This window comes from Falco naumanni, chromosome 14 (assembly GCF_017639655.2).
Source record: "Falco naumanni isolate bFalNau1 chromosome 14, bFalNau1.pat, whole genome shotgun sequence".
Classification (NCBI taxonomy): domain Eukaryota; kingdom Metazoa; phylum Chordata; class Aves; order Falconiformes; family Falconidae; genus Falco; species Falco naumanni.
Window position 1 is genome coordinate 1,145,801 of NC_054067.1, and position 20,421 is coordinate 1,166,221.

The following is a 20,421-nucleotide window of genomic DNA, read 5'->3' on the forward strand; positions in this document are numbered from 1 at the left end:
GTGCGAAAGAACAGCAGAATAATTAATCACTTGGAAAATCTCGGTCTGGTGCTATGATCACCAGGCTCCTGTGAATTTGTAAAGGTTTTCCCTTTGTTTCAGTAAATCTACTGAAGTTAGAAATTGAATTATTGAATTTAATAATTGAAATTATTAAAGGGGGCCAGGTGACAATTTGCTTCCATCCCTGATCTAATGTATTTACCCCCGTTACATTCTCTCGGCTCCAAGTGCTATGACAGCACAGGTAATGAACAGTAATGAGCCAGAAACCGGTACCTCCCACGAGCAGGTAGCACGATCTGTCAACGAATACGTCCTTTCTCTGGCTGATGACTAAGGAGGTCTCTGAAGTTCAACCAGAAAAAGGGGAGGAGGAAAGAGGTAAAATGGGTAAAATGAACAGATACCCATCGTTGGGCGCACGAGAGAGAGAGTACCGAACACATCCCTGCTCAAGACTGCCAACCCAAACCAGAGATGTCTCTGCTGCTGCGGGTTATTCAAGAATTTGAGAGGAGCAGGAGGTGTAAGGAGTTCCCAGGGGACACCGTTACCATCAGGTTTGCATGTTGCCTTTGGTACCTCACACGCTGCGAAGGGCAGCCCACCCTTCCTGCAGCCCACTGAAGGCAATTACAAGATTTGCTTGCACTGTCTGTTTTTCCTCAAAATTGTGATACTTGCCACATATTAATTTGCTTCCACCTTGTTCTCCTGTAAATACAAATTGCCCCATTTCCATAGCAAAACCGTTCCTGTCTCTCTGATCCTGACAGTTCAGGTTGGAATGAAGATCTTTAATAATTAACTTTAGGTAATAAATTTTTAGTTAAGTAAGCTGAAGGCCCCTATTAAAATAGCTTCTGTATTTTCCAGTAGCCAAAAAAGAATGAAATGAGGACTAAAGCTACAAATGTAAATACTTTTCAGCTTAGTTAAAAATAATTTCAGTATTCATTCAGCAAGAGCAGAATTAAACTTTTTTTTTCATATAAGAAAAGGCTTTTAATCACTACATAAAGACTGTAATTGAGCGAAGCATGAATCAGACATTTGCAAGAACAATACACGCATTCTTTTTTTCTTTTTCTTTTTTTCTTTGGTAGTCTCTCTACCAAATTATTCTTTGCAGCACTGAAAGCAGCTTATTTCTTTTTTATGCAAGTCCTGTCAGGAGCACAAGGCTCCTGGCGGCCCCGAGGGGACCAAAATGCAAAGAGAGGATATGCCAAGAGATGAAACGGAGCAACCCTGCAACCTGGGGGGGAAGCAAGGGGGTCTGGAGCACCCTGGGAGGAAACCAGAGCCCTGGGGCATACTGGAGGAAAAAGAGGGGTTCCTGATGCAATGAGCAGGTAAAAGAGGGGTGTGTGTGCCTGGTTTCACCAAAGGACTGAGGACCCTGGAATACCAAAAGCTGAATGATGGGCTGTGCTGTGCAGCCAGGAGGAAGGGAAGGAGTCCCAGAAGAAACGCCTATAGCACAGCAAAAGAAACAGCAGCAGCATCCCCAAAGCCACACAGGGGTGACACTCCTCGTTGACTTTTTAATATGAATTTCTTGCATCTTCTGCCTTCCTGTGGCCAGTGGAAGAATGAACGATGAGAAGTCAATGGAGACGCATCACTTTACTGCTCCTCATGTTTATTCCACACTTGGTGGGCAATACACTCATTTTCAAGTTCCTGATTGCTTGAAATATGTATTTTGTTAAGCTGACTACTTATAAATCATTTATTTGAAGACTTTATTTCTTAGTTGTGGAAAATGTTTTTAAAACACATACATTGGATCACCAGTATAGAAGGAGAAGGAAGCTGTTCATCATTTATTGGCTGAAAGAACTGAAAAAGCCCGATTACAAAACCAGATCTGATACCATTACAGCAAACAACCTGCTCTGTAACACAGCACAACAAACGCCAGTGTCAGACAGGTGGCAGCTGCCAAGAAGTCCTGTTCCTTCAAATAAAGTTTTAATGCTCACAAGCTGCTTAGGAAAAATTTAGCCCTCTTGGGAAGTGGGGAGACATAAAGCACAAGATTTAAACAAAGCTCTCTCCACTCCACATTTTATTGTTGGGGTGGCTACATTAATTTGGATAATACCTATGAGGAAATGTGTTTCTCCTACATTCGCAGTGAAAAATTTTCCTCCAAAGAGATTACACAATCACTTTGAGGAGTGTGTTGGCTTGGAGTTGGCTGATAAGAGGTTGGTTTTTGAAGACCATGGCCCTTGGCAGCACCAGCCACGGTGGGAGGCAGAGCTACAGTCACTGTGTTCCTCGTCAGAAAGGCACGTATGTCACGACAGTCTGTCATCAAACAGAATTTGGTCGGTTCTCCCTTGTGCTAGCCAGAGTCCTGCACACTCCAGCTCAGGATAGCGGCAGATTCAGCTTGCAGCTGACCGAGACAGAGGTCCCATGAGCAGGGGAAAGTAAAGCTGACCTCATTGACTAAGGGAAGGTTTCCATGATACCCAAGCACCTTCCCTCACATCCCGGAGGCACAGAGAGGCAAAAAAAGAGCTCAGGAACTCTTGATACCCCCAAATAATTTGAAAGACAGCTCCGCTACTCAAGGGTTTCAAATACTGATCAGGACCCCTTTGTCCTCTCCATCGGCTAACACAGAGATCGCTTTTTGTCACCACCTCTTCCCCCATGCTCCAGGCCACAGCTTCACCCAGCAGCACAGGGTGAAACCAACCCCAGCGCACCCGAGCTGTGTGAGGGGGAGCACACGTAACCGCTGTGGGTTGCCACTTCAACACGATGCACGAAGATTTGTAAAACTTTGCATCTAAGTCATGCTGGCATAACTGGCACCTCAGGAGAACCTATGAACAAAATGCCTGATAAAGAAAGTAACAGAACACACGCTGCAGGCTGCTCAAGGAATTCACTGCCTCAGCCTAGAGGAAAATGAGAGCTCCTGCCTGTGTCTGAGGCTGCTGTTCACAGGCCTGGGGAGACGTACCTGACAGAAGCCAGTTCACTTCAAGCTTGCATTACCTGCCACCACTGCTCAGGCTTCACTTCCTCACTCATCCTCTGATCAACAGCTCCCTGCCAAGCCTTCGCTCAGAAACCCCTTCCAACTCACGACGGAAATACTGTGAGAGACCGCATCACATCGCTTGGTCCACATGGAAAAAAATAAAAAAAAAAGCTTTCAAGAGTGCCTCTTAACACTAGGATCTATATATTCAGTGTTTAGATTAAATGAGGACAGCAAGTTTAGCACTGCACTCATACCTTGGACCCAAGAGCATATTGCTTGCGCAAGAAAGCCAGGAGAGGGACCAGCCCCGTTTTAAGGTCTCTCTCGTCAGAGCAGAGCAAACACCCTCAAAAGATATAGAATGAAAAATAAACAAATCCTAAAATCCCCTCTCCATTCTAAAATTCCAGTGTTTCTAATAACGACAGAACTTGCTTTTATGGCCCTGCCAGACTCCAATTTATCCTCCCAGCTACCAGGAGCTGAAAGTCACCTCTGTGTTCATTACCTTCACATGCAAAGAATCTGATGGAAAAAGAACAAACTCCTCAATGGTCAGCCTCATGCAGCAGCCAGTTTAACGATGACACAACACAAATTCCTTCTTCAGAAAAGATGAAAGAGCAGGCACAGTAGGAAATTTGTCAGCAAATACTGTAGCTGCTGAGCACTTGCCCTTGATACAAGCACAGCGCAACAGGCAGGAAGAAGCCAGCATTACATTACTGGAAGTCAAGGAAACATGAGAAAAACATCCCCCATCTAACACAGTCACCTCTCCTTCCCAACATGCAGATCTTGCTACTTCCCCCTTTCCTTCTAACCTAAACCTTTTCAGAAATACCCTAACTGCACCAAGTTCTCCTTCCTGGCCATCTCTCAAGCAGCACAGCTTGCGTCAGTGACTGCTAAGGGGGTATGTAGTATGTTTAAGAGGAAAGCAAGCACTGAAATACGTCAACAGCCCTCAGTTTGAGTAGTGGCATTTTCATCAGATAGGGACCACAGATTTCCATTTTCTCTAGAAGAGGGTGAAGTTCAGCCTGGGGTGAGACAAGACCCCGGAGATTTCCTTTCTGCTCCGCTAAAAAAAGCCAGACTCGAACTGCCAGCTGACAAAAAAGGCTGAACAATAGGGAAAAATGCAAAGACTTCAGATCCTGAAGGCACTTAGATCGGAGGATCACTTCACATCAGTAGGTACCAGGCACACTTCCCGTGGTATGATTCGCTCTCACTCAGCAGAGCTGGCACAGACTGACAGGCTGGAAAGACCAGGCTGGGTGCACAGACAGCAAGAGCTGACCATGCTCAAAGGCAGAATACGGTCCCATAAAGCTCCCGTAACCTTTGGCTTCCACCTGCTCCCTCTCCTGAGGAGGCACCGAGAACTGCTTAGAGAGGGTGGAGGTGCCTGAGGTATGTGCACATCTTAGTCGTGGTGATGCACCAGCGTGGTGGTGCCGGAGGTCTGACTGCTGCTCCGCAGAGGGCGATCCGGGCTAAGCTTGGAGTCCCAGTACGCGTGCGGTGTTCAGCACATCATCTCTCGTCAGGTAACAGCCACAGAGCTGGCGGTACCCTGTGAACGCTTCCCGTCCGTGCAGGACACGCCAGTTATCTACGAACAGTGCCTGCAGTGAAGAGAAAAGGCTGTCAGAAGAAAGGCAACCACTGCAGCCAGGACCAGGACCCTCTGACAGAACAGGTCCTGGAGCTCCAGATCCCCAGAGACTGGAAAAGCAAGTAAGACCATGCCACAGTGGGCATGACCCTTCCTCCTGTTCACCACCGTCAGACAACACGAGACTCTAGCCAGATGTTTCATGTGCTCTAGCACAGCTGTTTTACCTGAAGCCAGCAGTTCTGCTCTGCTGCTAACCACAAGTTAAAACACGACAGCTAGCAAAGCACAGAAATACATTCTGGGTTGTTTCCTTGATTTTCTGCTGGAAAGATTTGGCAATAGCTCACCAGCAACAGAAAGTGGCCATCTTCTGCCTGTAAGTGTCACTTCCCACCACGGCACCCTTAGGAACAGAGGGGGGCAGGGGCTCTGACCACTTTCCCTGCTAGACCCTTTCATTTTTGGGCTCAGGCTGAGTCTAGACCCTGTAGGAATAAAGCCCCTTTCAAGCAGGCACAGCTGAAGGAAGAAGCCAGGCACTGTAACACCTTCAAGTCCACAGCTGTGGGTTTAGCCCTTCAAGCTCCTCCACAGCCGTACGTAGCATCAGCCTTTCAAACACAGGGCAGAGCTTTTTCCTTTAAATACCAAGGTGTGCTAAGGCACCTTCGCCATTTCTGTGACAGTGAAGATGGCCCAGGTCTCCTGGGATTCACTGGCAATTTAAGGGTCCAAATATAACCTCCGAACAGAAGTAAATTCAGCTTCCCACACCTTTATATCGCTATCAAAATAAAATCTTCTTCCGGATTAAGTTAGAGGCTGAAAGTTAAGTGTTTGCAGCCCCTCTGCTTCCAAGGGTCCTCATTTCAGTGACTGGAAAGATCTTCCTCGTCTCCCCCAGCTTGGACTAACTGTCCTCTGAGGCAGAGTTTGAAGTAAACTTCTGCTTTACCTGGAAGCTCGTATATTTTTAGGACAGTAGGAACACATACACAGGAGATGCCAATGCTGTAACACAGGGCACCTTAAAGCAGCTGTAAAGAGGAAAACTGCAGTATATGGAGCTTGCCTGAAGGATTTACCTTAGTGGCAACAAGTCTGCACATCCAGAAGAGCACCCTGCCTCCCTCCCTGCACCAAACACAGACAAGCCTTCCAACTCCAAGTCCTACCTTGCCTGGCTTCAGTTTGACCCACAGTTCATTTTCTGGTCTCCTGAGCTCCGTGGTGAGTGTGCGGTGCGCAGCGTACCAGCGATGTACAATATCGTAAGGCACTGTGTTGATAACGGCACGATCATAGTTATTGTATCTACAAGCAAAGAAGAGGTTAGAGACTCCCCACACGGCTCCACAAGCCCAGCCAGGTATTTCCAAAGGGAACCTCAGGATCCTGTAGGATTAGTCAGTATTTAAGGGAGGCTATGCTGCAAGCACAGGACTTTCAGGAAGATACACAGCACTGGGAGCAAGGAGTTTACCGTCAAGTGTAAAACTCTTCTTGCTGATTTTCTACAGAAGGACGCATCACAACAACAGGCAAGACCGAGGGCTGTTCAAAATATGAGTGCAAGGCAATGCTAGACAGCCTCCTGCACTAGGACAAGCCAGAGCCTCAGAAAGCAGCCCAAATTTCCTACAGAAGGGGACCAGTCCGCACTACTCATGTTCCCTGTATGCCAGGCTAGTTTCTAGAGGCTTTTTCAGAGAAGGGCTGAATTCTACTGCCTCTCAAGCGAAGAGAGATGAGGGCATGGAGCTGAAAGGAGGATGACAGGAGCAGGGAAAAAACCCCAAATATCAAAGCTCAGTACTGACACCTGCCTTTGTATCGGTGGTTCTGACACTTCCTCTAAAGCGGTAATGCACAGCCCAGGAGGAAATGCAGCGCTTTTCTGTGGTTTCACCCCTGCCCCTCAAACATACACTGGTTTTTAGTTTATGGTATCTTCTGGAAAACCACTATCACCTGCCACAACCCCCTCTCCTTCCCATAAAAAAAGAGGTCTCATGTTGATGTTACCTGATCAGATAAAGCTCGTTGTTCCAGGGATAGACATTGAGAACCGGCCCGACTCCAATCATGTGATTGTGACAGTCTCCCACGTTCTCAACATACTCGTGCTTCAACGGCACCTTGCTGAGCAGCTCGAATTGATCAGGGGCTTGCTGGAGAACCTGCTCTGCTGCATAGAAACCATCCACCAGCAGCGTCCGCCCGCCTGTGCCCTCGTGCTTCAGGCAGTGAAACACCTGGATGCTGCATGGGCGAGAGAACCCAGAGCACAAGAGAAAAGACCTTGGTTACCTGTCCCATGGACAGAAGGTGCTCCCCACCAACGCAGCCAGATGCAGATGGATGCACCGCCCTTCTCATTTCACCAAGACCTGCCAGGGGATGGAGACAGACCGGCAAGAAATGGCTGTACCTGCCATTTCTTCAGGCCCAATCTCACACAGTTTCCTTTCTGAGAGAACTGCCTACATTGCCTCCCAAATCAAGTGACATGAGTCTGGGAGACTTCAGGTGGTGTAGGATCAGACCCGTGTCACCCAAAACCCATGCAGGCAGTAGGATGCAGAGGTTCAAAAGCACAGAACTTCTCTAGAGCACCTCAAAACAAAATGTCTTTAACTGTCATGCTGGTTGTACTGTTGAGGTCTCCAGGAGCTACAAGGGGAGTCCAGGGTGACTCTCATTCAAAAGCACGTACATCGTGGTCTCCCACACGCAGGAGACATTCCTCAAGGCAATACATTAAAGACCCTTTGGAAAGCTTGGAGCGGAGGAGTCCCCAGTAAGCAGCTTACCTACATGGACATCCCCTCCCTAGTGGGAAGCCATCCAACTCAGCTTTTGTCCTTCTGTTACTTCTCTGAAGCTTCTCTTTTCCTTCATCCAAGCAACATAGGCATTGTACTGTTAGGAACAAATACTCAGGAGCTGCCTCAAGCCACCTACTCCCAATTTTCACAGTGTATCAACCTCGCTTGTTAGAAAATTAACTGTGACCTTCTGGGAAAGCCCTTATCTTCTGATCTCCCTTCTGAGCCTCTTAACCCAGACCCACAGCAAGTGATGTGGCAGGACCTCCCAGCTCCACCCTCACCAGCACCTTTTCACCTGGGTGATCAGTCACCCTTCTACCCACAACATTTTCAGGATAATTTTACAAAGGTAGTCCACAAGCACAGGAGCAAAGAACACCCTGTGCCTCAAAGGCAACAACCTCCTGCAGCTGGGTGCACTGGGAAAGTCTCTTCAGAGGGCAGGCTCTCTGGTACCTGATGAGTGAGATAACATCAAAGTCTTTCCCATAGCCTGGGGAGTTTCTATCCTCTACTCTGCAATAATTTAACTGGAGACCTGTCACATTTGGCTGAATTCAGCCAAAGCATGGGTGGAAAGCAGACATTCAAATGAACACATCTTTCTTGAAAAACACCTCATTTCATTTAGAAGCAGGTCAAAGACCGTTTCAAGTGTTTTGGAAGTAAGTCTGAAACAGTCTGGGAAGAAGGGATTTCTGACAGAGATGGGGGCTCAGGAAAGCAAGAAATTCATGTTCTTCCTGCACAACTATGGTTTTGCAGAATTGCAAGCACTGATGGTTTGTTTGCCCTACTAATTTAGCCCATGCTGTCATTGCTTGATATACTTCAGTTGGCTGCAGATGAGAATACACCTACCTGCAGGGAACCTTTCCAAGTAGAAAAGGTATAAAAATAACTAATGAGCTCTATAGTTCTGGCACCAAGCAGTTTAATCAAAGGTCTTTTGTAGGCTGAAGTTCTGATTACTAATTACTCTTTTCATTTGATTTTGGGGAAGATCTTGTGAGCTCCTAAAACAAGTCAGCCAAGCAGGTTAACACTGCATAGGTCACGAAAGCATGCGGGCTCTGCAGTCAGCTGTGTACTCGGAACGGAGACGCCAACTAGATCTGGCTTGAAGTGTGTGGCAGGACCTATGCTTTATGCATCTACTTCCAGCTCCACAGAGCGCAATAAAATCCACTTACTTTGCTCCTGATGTTCTGAAGCAGCTCGACAAACGCTACTGCCCAAAAGCTTCCTGCCTGGTTGGGCACAGACAACAGTGCTCAGCACCTGGGTAACTCGACCTTTCCTGGTCTGAAGAGCTGCTCTGAAATCCCCATGCAGCCAACAGATCTCACCTCTTAGTCCTCTACTTTTACAGCTTTGCACCACAGGCCTTCTCCATTAAGATGTTTAGCAAGTTAACAGCCTCACTTGGGAAGAGCTAATCTTGCCCTAGGGCAGGAGGTGTGGACTGAATGACTCCTCTTTGTAGCCCTAGTGCCATACCAGATCACAGTACTTCCATCAGTTCCACTCCAGGCCATTTCCTGACGATTCCCCTCTTGATTGAAATAAAAGCAGCCAAAAAAAAAAATTAAGATAGAAATTAAGCCTAAGCCTCTTATACTTCACTGTGAACCATGACCGAGGCTGCTGCCGCCTTCCCTTCTCTGTGTATAAAACTCACACCCCAGAGGGTGTATCAGAAAAGCCATTTGCAAGCTAGAATTTGGGAAACAATGCTGTAGCTACAAACTGCTTTTACAAGCAGACAGCTGTGAACTTCGAAGGGCTGGGGAAGCCGAGTTTCTAACTACCTACAGGGCTGGAACCACTGCCAAAATGCAAACCCCAACCTGTTTGAACTGAAACAGAGCAACAGCACAGAGCATATGTGAGCACAGCACATCCATCAGCAACCACTCACACAGCCTGGGAGCACAGAGACAGTCACTGCAGGCTGTGCCAAGCCCAGCTGTTCTCCCTCCTCTCCCAGAGGCTACCGCTGACAGAGCTCAGCCAGCAAAAGAGACAGTGCTGATGCAGGCAAGGAGAGCTTGCCGCTTTGCCAGATGTACCCAAGAGACAAAATCAGCTGCTCATTCCTGTGAGGTTGAATGCTGTCTGTCAGTTCAGAGACAGAGGAGGGGGATTTCCGTAGAGAGGCTTCAGAGTAGCACAGAAACAACTACAGCGCTGAGCCATCTTTGTGGCTATGAAAACTGCTTGAACCACAGCAATACCAAGCAGCAGCCAGCACTAACAGTCATGTCCTAGGTCTTCCAGAATGCAGGCAGTAAAGAAGTTCCGAGCATAGATCTACAGACCTCCTCAGTCCACAGGGATCAGAGAGGGCCCAGAATCGCTGTATGACTAGCAGTAGTACATCCCATCAGTAGCACTGGAGACAATGAAGCCCAAGCATCCCAGCATCACTGCTAATTGCTCCTGCCTTCTGCACTTTGTGTCTGTGAACCAGCCAAAGCACTTACCCGCAGGGCTCCTGGAAGTAGGTTGTGTCGGTGTGACGATCCAGAGCCAGCTTGGTGTAGGCAGTGTCCCCCCGAGAGAAGTCAGAGGTAAAGTACCACATTCTACCATAAATGGTCTCCCTGCAAAAGAGGCAGGCAGTTATCACACAGCACTGCAGGGATCAGAGCGCTGGTAAAACAGATCCTCTCCTGCATATGAAGTTGCTCCTCTCCGTCCTATGTACACAAGAAGTTAAGGCAGAACAACTTAACGAAAGTCACATTGTTGAGAGATGGTGCTTCTAATGCTGCTTCTAGTACTTAATTTCCCTTTCCTTCCCGAAAGACTGATGGGAGCGAGTCTTGCTTCCCCTCCACAGATACAGATGACCTTGCCACACCAAACATCAGTCTCAGTCAAATCAAGGAAGCCACTGAGGGATGAGGAGTTGCCAGAGTGCATCTAGCCCTTGCTTGTACCCACTGCAGTTACCCAACTATCCCATTTCTTGTTCTTAGGATCCTGAATTTTCACCCATGTCCCCACTACAACATTTGCAGAAGGGGACAGACAGAAGGCAGGGACAAGCACTACAGGGTGAGGGTGCCTGGAGAAAGAGAGTTGGCTGGATATTCTTGGAGCCCCTCATTTCTATTCGGAGTGACTATTCACTAGAAGAAAATCCTCCTCTTCCAATGGCCCAAGGCAAGTTCAACTGTTTCTGTAGCTTGGACAAAAACCTAAACTCAAACCCCAACCTGCCATGCTGTTGGTGTGTTCTAAAGAAACACAGAAGAAATATTTCTCAATATTTTTATTTAGCAAGAGCTACAAATTGTTTTTGATCTCCCTGGCTCCCAGGGCCAGGGCTGCCCTTCCTAACCTTTCAAGTCATAACAGGAAATGTCTCTCCTTGCAAAGCTCTAGTCTTCCCAGACAGGCTACTTCCTTCAGTCACTCCTCCCTGTGCACAACCCCACTATCGCAAAAGTCAGCATATGCTCCTGAGGCAGTTCCATAACCTGCTGACTCCAGACTTCCCTCTAAAAAGAGGTCAGATCCCACAGTGCAATACTCCATCTCAGTTCAAGCGGAGTGGCCAGAGGCTGTAGAAGACCCAAACCTTCTGTTTACAAACACTGCACAATATATAGGATACGGCAGCAGCACACAAACAAGAAGAAAACGGCAGTCTACGCTTCACAGCTCCTCTACAACATGGTCAGTGGCCTTCCCAGGGCAGCCCTAGTTACCTGATTAAGCTGATCCTTTCCGCCAAAATTTCCGTGTCCTCTTTGGTGGGAGTGACATTCTCTACAAAAGCAATCCCATATAACAAGAAGTTTTGCAGGAATTCCTTTAGCCCCTCATCTGTCTCCAGGAAACTCCGGCAGTCGATGGATGGGACCTGGGCTTGGCGGTAAATTTCTGCATTCCAGAGAATCCGCGGGTGCATGACCTGCTGCTTCTGCCCCTCATAGCTGTTCTTCACCAGCCACTCCAGCCCATACCGCGTCACGTGCCCATCCGGCCCTTTGACAAGGGAGAAGAGTCGCAGTCACCACAATTGCACTGAACAGCCCGAGATCATGGTCAGCGCAACCGTCAGTCTAGGACAGTCCCCATCCTTTTAATTTTGTCTGGTGACACTCTTTGCACTCTGATGCCACCCAAAATATTATCTGGTTAAGGCCACAAGTCCTAAAAGCCTTGTCGCTGCTGCAACAACTCCAAATTCAGAGCCAAGTATTTCAATTTCAGTGGGTCTGTTTTCTACTGACAGGACTCCAAGGAGAAGTAAAGCATTGAAGACAGGGCCACAAAAGAAGGTAAGCTACAACAAAAGGAAGAAAGCAGCTGGGAAGCCAAGGAGAAAGGACAGAAAATGTGAATTCTGATGAGGGACACCAGCTCAAACAGGACAGGTTAATGAAAAGAAAATCAACCATTTCTTGGCCAATTTGTTCACTACCTGCATAGCTGCTGTGTGCAAATAAACGGGTAAAATATGCAGACAGTGAAGATACACACAGCTCTACCCAAAAAGGGCTGGGGAAAACAGACACAGATTGAAGACTGATGCACTTACATGCTGCTAAGAGCAGCAGTGTTTAAAGCCTGCTTACAGCTAACCCCCTCCCCAAACAGCTACTGATTTAAAAATAAGGTTGCCCTCTCCCAGCAAAGCTAAGAGTGGGATCCAGCAATACGGCTCCCTCCAAGCAGGGCTGGTGGTCCATGAAATACAAAGGGCACAGGTGCTTTGCTTCTTACACGTGAGGAAGAGTGTGGTCTCATCCACTCGGACAGCCTTGGGTTTGATACCCAGGTCCACACTGGCCGTGTCCAAGCTGCGCTGGTTCGTCTTGGCATTGTAGCAGGAAGCAGAGCGGCAGTGGTCCCGCAGCCACACAAAATCGAAGCGCATCAGTGTGTTCGCATACCTGAGCTCTGCAAAGAGGGACAGGCTCAAAAGATGCACTGGTGTGAACAGTGAGAAGAAAGAGAATCAAGAACTGAAGCCAAGAGCCCACAAGTTATGATCCCACTTACAGGGGATGCAGTGCCTCTTTACGTACATTAAGCTAGCCTGTCACATGAAGACCAGGCAGAATATCTTCTTAAAAGGCCTGGCTGTCAGTGATCTCACCACTGCCTCCCTTCTCACCAAGCCTACAGGCAATCTCATCCTGCAACAGGAAGAAGGGTGGCCAACAAACACGCTGGTCACATACTTACCTCTTCAACAAGCCATAAACTCTGAACTGTACAACAGCTGCTGTACATGACATAGTTGTAGACCCCAGCACAGGAATTACAGGGAAGAGTGAATCAAATAATCACACTGGCATCCAAACTATACAAACATTACAGGCAACATCAAGACCTCGATGCAAAGCTTTGCTATCCGCTTAGCATTACAATAACACCTCTCCTCCTTGTTCCATCCCAGGACAGCTCAGGAATACTCAAAGCCCTTCAGATGGGGGTCAGAGCCAGCAGAGGCAACATGAGAGCCCTTCCTGCTCTAGTCCCACTCAGCTTTGAAATCCAGCTATCAGAGGTCACCTTGCAGTGGGAAAACAACAGCCTTTCTTGGGGCCACTGTGTTGGATAAAGTACTGAGCTGTTCCCTTTGCTTACAAGAGGCTTAGATAACCAACATCTCATTATTAGCCTCAGTGGCCATCACCCTGGCAGACAGGCACTGGACCAAATCAAACAGGCCATGGGGAAACATATGCCTCAGTTGCCAAGTCACCTCCAAGAACAGGACAAATATCAGCATTAGACAGCATTCATAACTGGCTTGCTCCATAACTTCACATTAAGACACGCTCTCCTTGTTTTTTCTTTAAGCGGTCTCTCGGTGAGGTACTTTTTGCATGAAAAAGGCTTTTATGCCCCCTGCTGCTCATGCCATCCAGCCACACAGACAGGCTGCTTGCAAACCTGCTTCAGCAACAGCATTTCATGCATCAATGTTTTAAAGAAAACCTGCACAAGTGGGGGCAAGACAGCCAGGCACACACCAAACCAAGCCATCCTGCCTGCCGGTCAGAGCACTATGCAGAAAACAAGCGACTGACAGGCCAAGGCTCAGGAATCCCTTGATTTGATTTCTGATTTAGTATTGTCTCGTTTATCTTAAAAGACTTACCGCCAGCAGAGAAACCTGCTCCGCCCTGCCTTTGGGAATTCCCAAAGGGAACATGAAACAGACTCCAGTGTGCATCCCTCTAATGCAGGCCATTTCAGAAGGAAAAAAAAAAATAAAAATCACTCCCAGGAAACAAGGGCAGAAAAAAAAATAAAAAAAATCTCACTCCTCTCCCCAGACAGACTCAAAATCAGGTACACACGCACCCAACACACCTACCTAAATGGTCACCATGTAATTGCCAGGCACATTTGAGGGACTCTGGGGCTGTGTGATGCCAGCGAGCTGCAGCACCGAGGACAGCCCTTCTGTCACGGGACAGCCACAGCAAGTGATGTCTTGCACTTCCACTCAGCTGGCACGGCACCTTGAACAGACATGCCAGCCTCCTGCACCACATCCTGAGAATCAGGAGAGAGAGAAGGGAAAGAACAAGGTGACTCGGCTGTGCTACTGTATCACATCCTGGTCTCAATCTCTACACTCTTGTGCCAGGTACTGGAAGCATTTCTGGGAAAGCCAGTATCATCCTCCAGAACTGTAATTTACTGACAAAAAAGATGAGTGAGACCTAGCCCATTGAGGAGGAAGAAGAGAAGTGGGCACGATGACTGGCAGCCTGGCCAGAGGAGAGAGTCACTTACCTCCCAAGCACCATCTGGACATGAAAAATAAACTAAACACAGAGTTTGGAGAGTCTCATATTAAATGCTTTCACTGCCAAGTCCAAGTACCATTGTCACTTTTGTATTCTCCCAGTGACAACAGAGTCAGGCACGCTGCCAAGCATTTTCCTGTGCCTACAACCCACACTTATTGTTAACATCACACAGACTGCAACAATCTCCGTGAAATTGGGCAACCCTTGCTCAGAGCAGCTGCAGTAGATAGTAGGCATCACCAACACTCCAGAGGAAGACCAGGACGTTGCATGTGAAAACTGGCTGCCCTCAAAAACTGCATGTAACAGAAGCAACAGGGAATTAACCATTAGGGGTCAACCAATGTTTTTAAACAAACAAGCTAATCCAATCCACATGCATCAGCTGGAAGCAGAAGGAGGAGAGACAAGGCTGTCTTGCTTATTTTGTGACCACCATAAACCACTGCAGAACACAGTCCTGAGAACACACAGATGAGATCCTAGGATTTACCAGGCAAAGCAATTCCAGAAGAGACAGCTGTGCGTGCAATGTTCTTGTGCTAAATACTGGCAAAGCCTCGTCTGCTGCAGGTCTTGTCCCTTCTCCAGCCTTCCCAGTTTGAATTCACCATTCCCCCACAGAACTACAGAGACAGGGAAGCAGGGAAAAGTGACCTTGGTTACAGAAGCAAGAACTAGGGGAATACAGTAATTAGGTCAGTTCTGGAAAAAGTATGCAAAACAACAAGGAGGAAGAAGATCTCTACTTCTACTGAAGGACACAGCTGGCATGGAAAAGGAAACCAATTGTGGTTAATTTTAGGTTGGAGATTAGAAGGTGATTTCTCAGAGGGAGATTTGTAAAAACTCTTCAATACAAAGAGCAAGGGCAAAAACCTTACAAGTTTTAAGATATGAAGCTAGAGTCTACATGTGCTGTCATGTTTATTAATTTCTGGAGGTCAGGTCTAAACCCAGCAGGATTTTAACAGCCCTTTGGTCTGAAGCGCATAGAAATGTGGTGCCACTGGATAAGAGCACAGACTCAGAAAGCATTTCTTATCCTAGACTTCCGATTTTCCTTCATTTTCTTATCTGGAGAGTACAGACACTGACGCTTTGGCCATCCAGCCTGCTTTCCTACTTCATAGCTGATTCAATGCACAGATCTCAAAAGCTGGCAATAACAATGAAATCAGCAGAGGTGCCACATTGCCAGACAACAATTTGCTAAGCCAGAAAAAAAATAAAATAATGCAGACAGCCAGCTCTAGGGAAAAAAAAAAGTGCAAACATTTTTATAAAGAGAACATGGTTTGAGATTAAGATGCACTTTTCAGCTACCAAGTTTTGCAAGGTTTTTGGCCACAGCCTGTGCACAAGTCCCTGACAGTGTGAGCACTACAGAAAGATTTCAACTCAGAATTTTCTGATTTCTGTGGCTGCTAAAATGCAATAGTCACTCCTCAGCAGGCTGCAGGGAATCGGGCTGTCCTGGAAGCCATACAATCATAGAATCACTTAGGTGAAAAAGACCTTTAAGATTGAGTTCAACCATTAACCCAGCACTGCCAAGGCCACCACCACTAAGCTATGTCCCCAAACACATCTTTGTAGATGGTGACTCTACCACTTCCCTGGGCAGCCTGTCCCAGAGCCGGACAGCCCTGTCAGTGAAGAAATTTTTCCTAACATCCTGCTTAAACCTCTCCTGGTACAACTTGAGGCTGTTTCCTCTATTACTTGAGAGAAGAGACCGACCCCCACCTCGCTACACGCCCCTGTCAGGCAGCTGTAGGGAGCGAGAAGGTCCCCCCTGAGCCTCCTTTTCTCCAGGCTGAACCCCCCCAGCCGCTCCCCACAGGACTTGTGCTCCAGCCCCCACCCCAGCCCCTGCCCGGCGCTGGACACGCTCCAGCCCCCCAGTGTCCCCCCTGCCCTGAGGGGCCCAAACCTGCCCCCAGGGCTCAAGGGGCGGCCGCACCAGCACCAAGGGACGGTCACTGCCCTGCTCCTGCTGGCCACGCTGTTTCGGCTACCAGCCAGGGTGCTGCTGGCCTTGGCCACCTGGGCACCCTGCGGGTCACATCCAGCCACCCCCCCAGGCCCTTTCCCGCCGGGCAGTTCCCAGCCCCCTGCCCCCAGCTGCCTGGGGCTGGTGTCCCCCCGGGCACAGAGCGGTGCTGAGCCTCACACCACCGGCCTCGGCCATCGCCCCTCAGCCGAGCCCCCCTGCAGACCCCTGCCCCCCCCAGCAGGTCAGCATGGCCCAGCCTTGGTCCCCTCGCCCAGATCGTTAATACAAGACATGAAACAGCTCAGAAGCTGATGTCTCACTCCACACAGGAGGGCAGGCAGCGGGAGCTCCTTGCTGGCTGCCTGACACCTCCAGTAACCAAGATCTCTGCTAACACAACTGACCTTGCACTTCAAATACTGCTGCGAAGCCTGTGAAATTCTTTATAAATACCGACTGAGCTGCAACATCCTGAAAGACTCCAGCATTCTCACTACAGACCAAGAAAATGGGGCACCAGAGAACTTACACAGCCTGAGCCAGAGTTACCAGGCATCTGAAGACACACAAGAATACTCACTTTTCTCTTTAGTAGTCTCCAGCCAGCCAGAATATCAGTTTTGTAGAAAGACCCGTGCTAAGTCCTCGGAAAATGCTTTCCAACATGTGCGACCTCCCCAGCTTTGAAAATTTAGTATAGGAAAAAAGAATTAGCCAAATTGACACGCAAACTTAACACTAAGTAAAGAAAATCTACAGCTATAGAAACCCAGAAGTTGACTATGAAGTTTATTGGCAGGACATTATTTAACTCCCTGAACCAAGCATCACAGCTTACAAAGCTTGAGACTATTCTTTGAGAAAGACACACGGGAGGGAAGACACTTGCTCAGTTTAACTTTTGGGTACCAAGGATGTCCACTAACCCAACGGCAGCAGGCAGGGAAGCAGCAAGCTTATTTGCACATGTCTCATGTCTCCTCACACAGGACCCAAAACTGACTGGAAAAGCTCATCTACAAATCCATTTAGGAAGTGGCCTCTGCCTGGGGCAGCTCCAGCTGAAGTTGTATCTTTCTGCACACGCTCCTTTTATCTCACCCTCTTCCAATATCAACACTTACCAGAGAAAAAACAGGGAATAGTAAGTGACCCAGATATTTAATCAACGAGACCTCTTGCATCTCTGCTGTTCTTGCAGGAAGCAGACACCACAAACAGCTCACAGAGAAGCCCTAAATTAAATTTTTCCAAGAGATACTGAAACTAAGAGGAGTTGAAAAAAACAACAAAAAAGGCTATATGATTTGAGAGGATTTACATTTTGCCTTTGTGTTTGTTTAGTGAGAGCTAACAGCTTTCTCCTGGCTGGAATTAGTTATGCGAACAGCTCTTTCCCCCCAGTCCTCCTGTTTACTTCGCCTTTATGCTTCTCATCTTTAGTTGTCTAGACCACACACAGCTCACCTGGGTAGCAGCAAAATGCAACAGCTAAGAGATTTCAAGACAAAATTTCCCTTGAAATTCAAAAAGAAAAGGCAGGAGGAAGAAGACATTGAATGACCCTGTATGTAAACGCAAGTGGACTTTGGGAAGGGAGTCATGTTCAGTTACCAAGCCTGCCCCTCTCCCAAAGCAAGACAAAACCCCATGCAGCCATTATATGTGAATATGTTCTGTGTGGCTCATCCTATGGAAGAGTCCACCACATGGTAGATGAAAAACAGGAGCCTGCACAGAACTCACACTTGAAGTGACAGGGTGAACAAGAGGAACAGGGCAGCAGGTGCTAGAGGGAAATGGAGAAAACTCAAATATATTGTGATTTGAGGAATTATCATAAGTCTCTTGAGAGAAAAGACAAGAGACAGGCTGTGAAAGGAGGCGGAAGGAAGAGTGGGCCCTCAGCAGGGACTTGTCTGTCCAGACTTCCCTTCTGGCCCTTGAGCAGTTTGTCACACTGCTCACACAAGAAGCATTTGAAGTAACCAATATTGTTTTTAACCTCTTTGATAAAAAGCCACAATTCCCATTTTGAGCAAAGAAAAATAATGAGCTGGAAAAATTAGTGACCAAATAGTTCCACCAATGAAAGCATATATGGAAGGAGAAACCACACCGATCTGTGGTCTTCAACCAGTATTTAGCTAAAACCTTCCAGGAACAGAGTGACACTGGCCTGTTGGCTTTAGGGAAGCTGCTCCAGTGCCCTAACTGCTGGTGCTGTGAACAGACCTGTTTCATCACACTGTGACAGCATGTCCAGCCTGTTTTTCAAGCTCATTTGGCATCTGAAAAAAAAATATGTGTTTTTCATTAAACTTTTCCAAGCGTTCGGTGGATTATACTCACGCATCCTTTCTCACTGCTAGAAGCGTCTGGCTAAAGCAAAGGTTTCTGATCCATAAGAAACAGGAAAATTTCTGGTAGCACAACAAAAAGAGAGAAAGAAATTAATAAAGAAAGGGAATGTGGATAGAGAGGAGTGCAGCAAAGCCTGTGACAGAGCTGCTGCCTTGAGAGGGCTGTGCCAGAACCAGAGGAGCCAAGTACACGAACCCAGGTGACAAACCCCTGTGGTGGGCCAAGCCCCCTGGAACGGCAGACACAGTCGCTCCATTGCCAGCGGAGTTCAAGGTTTAAAATCCTGAGCTGACCTAGCTTACCTATTAATTACAAAAGAAACAAAAGGCTGATTGCCTGTTCCCTGCTGAGAAAGGCTCCTGCCCCCCCACTGCAGACTGCTCTGCCACAGCAGACAACTGTATGAGATCTCAGCTGTCAGGAATCAGATTATCCTTCCAGCCCTTCCCTGCAAGGGATTTCAATTAAATTAAGGAGCTAATAAAGACATCCCAGACACTACCAGCTTCGCAGCTACTTCATTCTCCTAGAAATAAAGGTAATTATCTGCTCACCCCACGTTTAACACCAGCCGCCTGACTCCAGACCCCCTTTCCATTGCCTTACTGCAGTCTCCCGTTTGCTGTTTCTTCAGCTATCTCAAGCAAAGCCTTTTCAGGCTGCACACCTTAACAGAAACAAGCTCTAATTCTTTTCTTCAGCAAAGCAGCCAGCCCTCGTGGTATATCTCCCACAGGGATACTTACGACAGTAAACTCCTGTTAGTAAATCACTTCATGCACCCAGTCTCAGTCCTGCCCTGGCAGAAGGGCCAGGCAGCTCTCCCGGGCAGGGAGGGGTTGCATTTTATCAGGGAAGGAGAGGAAAACAGCTCTGCCCACGCGCTGCCCTTGGCTGCAAGCTTTTAATCACAAACTAAGGGGATCTGACGTCTTAATCCCCGTCTGAACCCCGGGCCCGTAACGTTACCTGGGGCCGTGCGAGCACGGGGCTGAGGTGGGGGAAAGGACGGAGCGAGGCTTCCCACGGGCCTGGGGCGCTGCAGGGACGACACAGGCTCCGCGCTGGTGGTCGCGACTCTGCCCTGCTCCCTCCGGCTGGGCCCTGCACCCACCCGGTGCAACGGCCGCCCGGAGGCTTTCCCACGCCGGCTGCGGCAGCTCGGGGCCGGCGCTGCCCGGGGCGCCGCGGCTGCTGCAACTGGAGCTCGCTGAGGCACGCGGAAAACGCCACGTTACCAACCGCACGCTGAGCGCCCGGCCCGCCAGCAGCGCCGGCCTCCGAGCAGCCCCCGCGCCGCCCGCCCCCTCCCAGCACGGAGCGCAGGGCCCGGGCCAGGCCCCGCAGCCAGCCCCGGCACGACAGCCCGTACCGGGCCCCGAGGGCCGCTAAGGAGCCCCCGCCTCAGGCCCCGACCCACCTCGGCAGCTCCCCCGGAGCTCGGAGCCGCCCCAGCTCCTCCTGAGCGGCTCCACCTGGCCCCAGGGCCGCGGGGCCGGGCAGCAGCGGCGGGAGCGCGGCCGCCTCAGGCGGCGTCAACCGGCGCCGCGGGCCGCCCCGGGGCGGGGCTGCCCCACCGAGCGCGGGCGGGCTGGGCTAGAGCGCCGCCCGCCATAGAGAGCGACCTGCCGGGTAGAGCGCCGCGCCCATAGAGGCGGTGTGTGATGCCGAGAGCACGGCGGTCACACGGACCGGGCCGGCCCGGCCCCGCGCTCCGCGGGAGAGGGGCAAAGCAGGGCCCGCACCGGGCGGCGGCAGGAGGCGCCACAGACCGCGGCCCTGGTGGCTGTGAAGAGCTG

At 49.0% G+C, this 20,421-nt stretch overlaps 1 protein-coding gene across 6 annotated transcripts; it reads right to left on the reverse strand.

The window, feature by feature from the left end:
* Positions 1–1,631: 1,631 nt before the first annotated feature.
* TMLHE (trimethyllysine hydroxylase, epsilon) lies at positions 1,632–20,176 on the reverse strand. 6 transcript variants are annotated; one of them, XM_040614023.1, is made up of 11 exons: positions 20,043–20,176; positions 19,592–19,822; positions 16,839–18,549; positions 14,243–14,555; positions 13,818–13,999; positions 12,212–12,388; positions 11,191–11,470; positions 9,958–10,077; positions 6,666–6,902; positions 5,816–5,954; positions 1,632–4,647 (listed from the first exon to the last, which is right to left on the reverse strand). In XM_040614023.1, exons 4-11 carry the CDS (start codon positions 14,254–14,256, stop codon positions 4,516–4,518), a joined length of 1,281 nt encoding a protein of 426 aa, XP_040469957.1. In that variant the 5' UTR covers positions 14,257–14,555; positions 16,839–18,549; positions 19,592–19,822; positions 20,043–20,176; the 3' UTR covers positions 1,632–4,515. The 6 variants fall into 6 exon arrangements, with proteins under 6 accessions (XP_040469957.1, XP_040469958.1, XP_040469959.1 ...); XM_040614024.1 differs by lacking the exons at positions 14,243–14,555; positions 20,043–20,176; XM_040614025.1 differs by lacking the exons at positions 14,243–14,555; positions 16,839–18,549; positions 19,592–19,822.
* Positions 20,177–20,421: the final 245 nt, after the last annotated feature.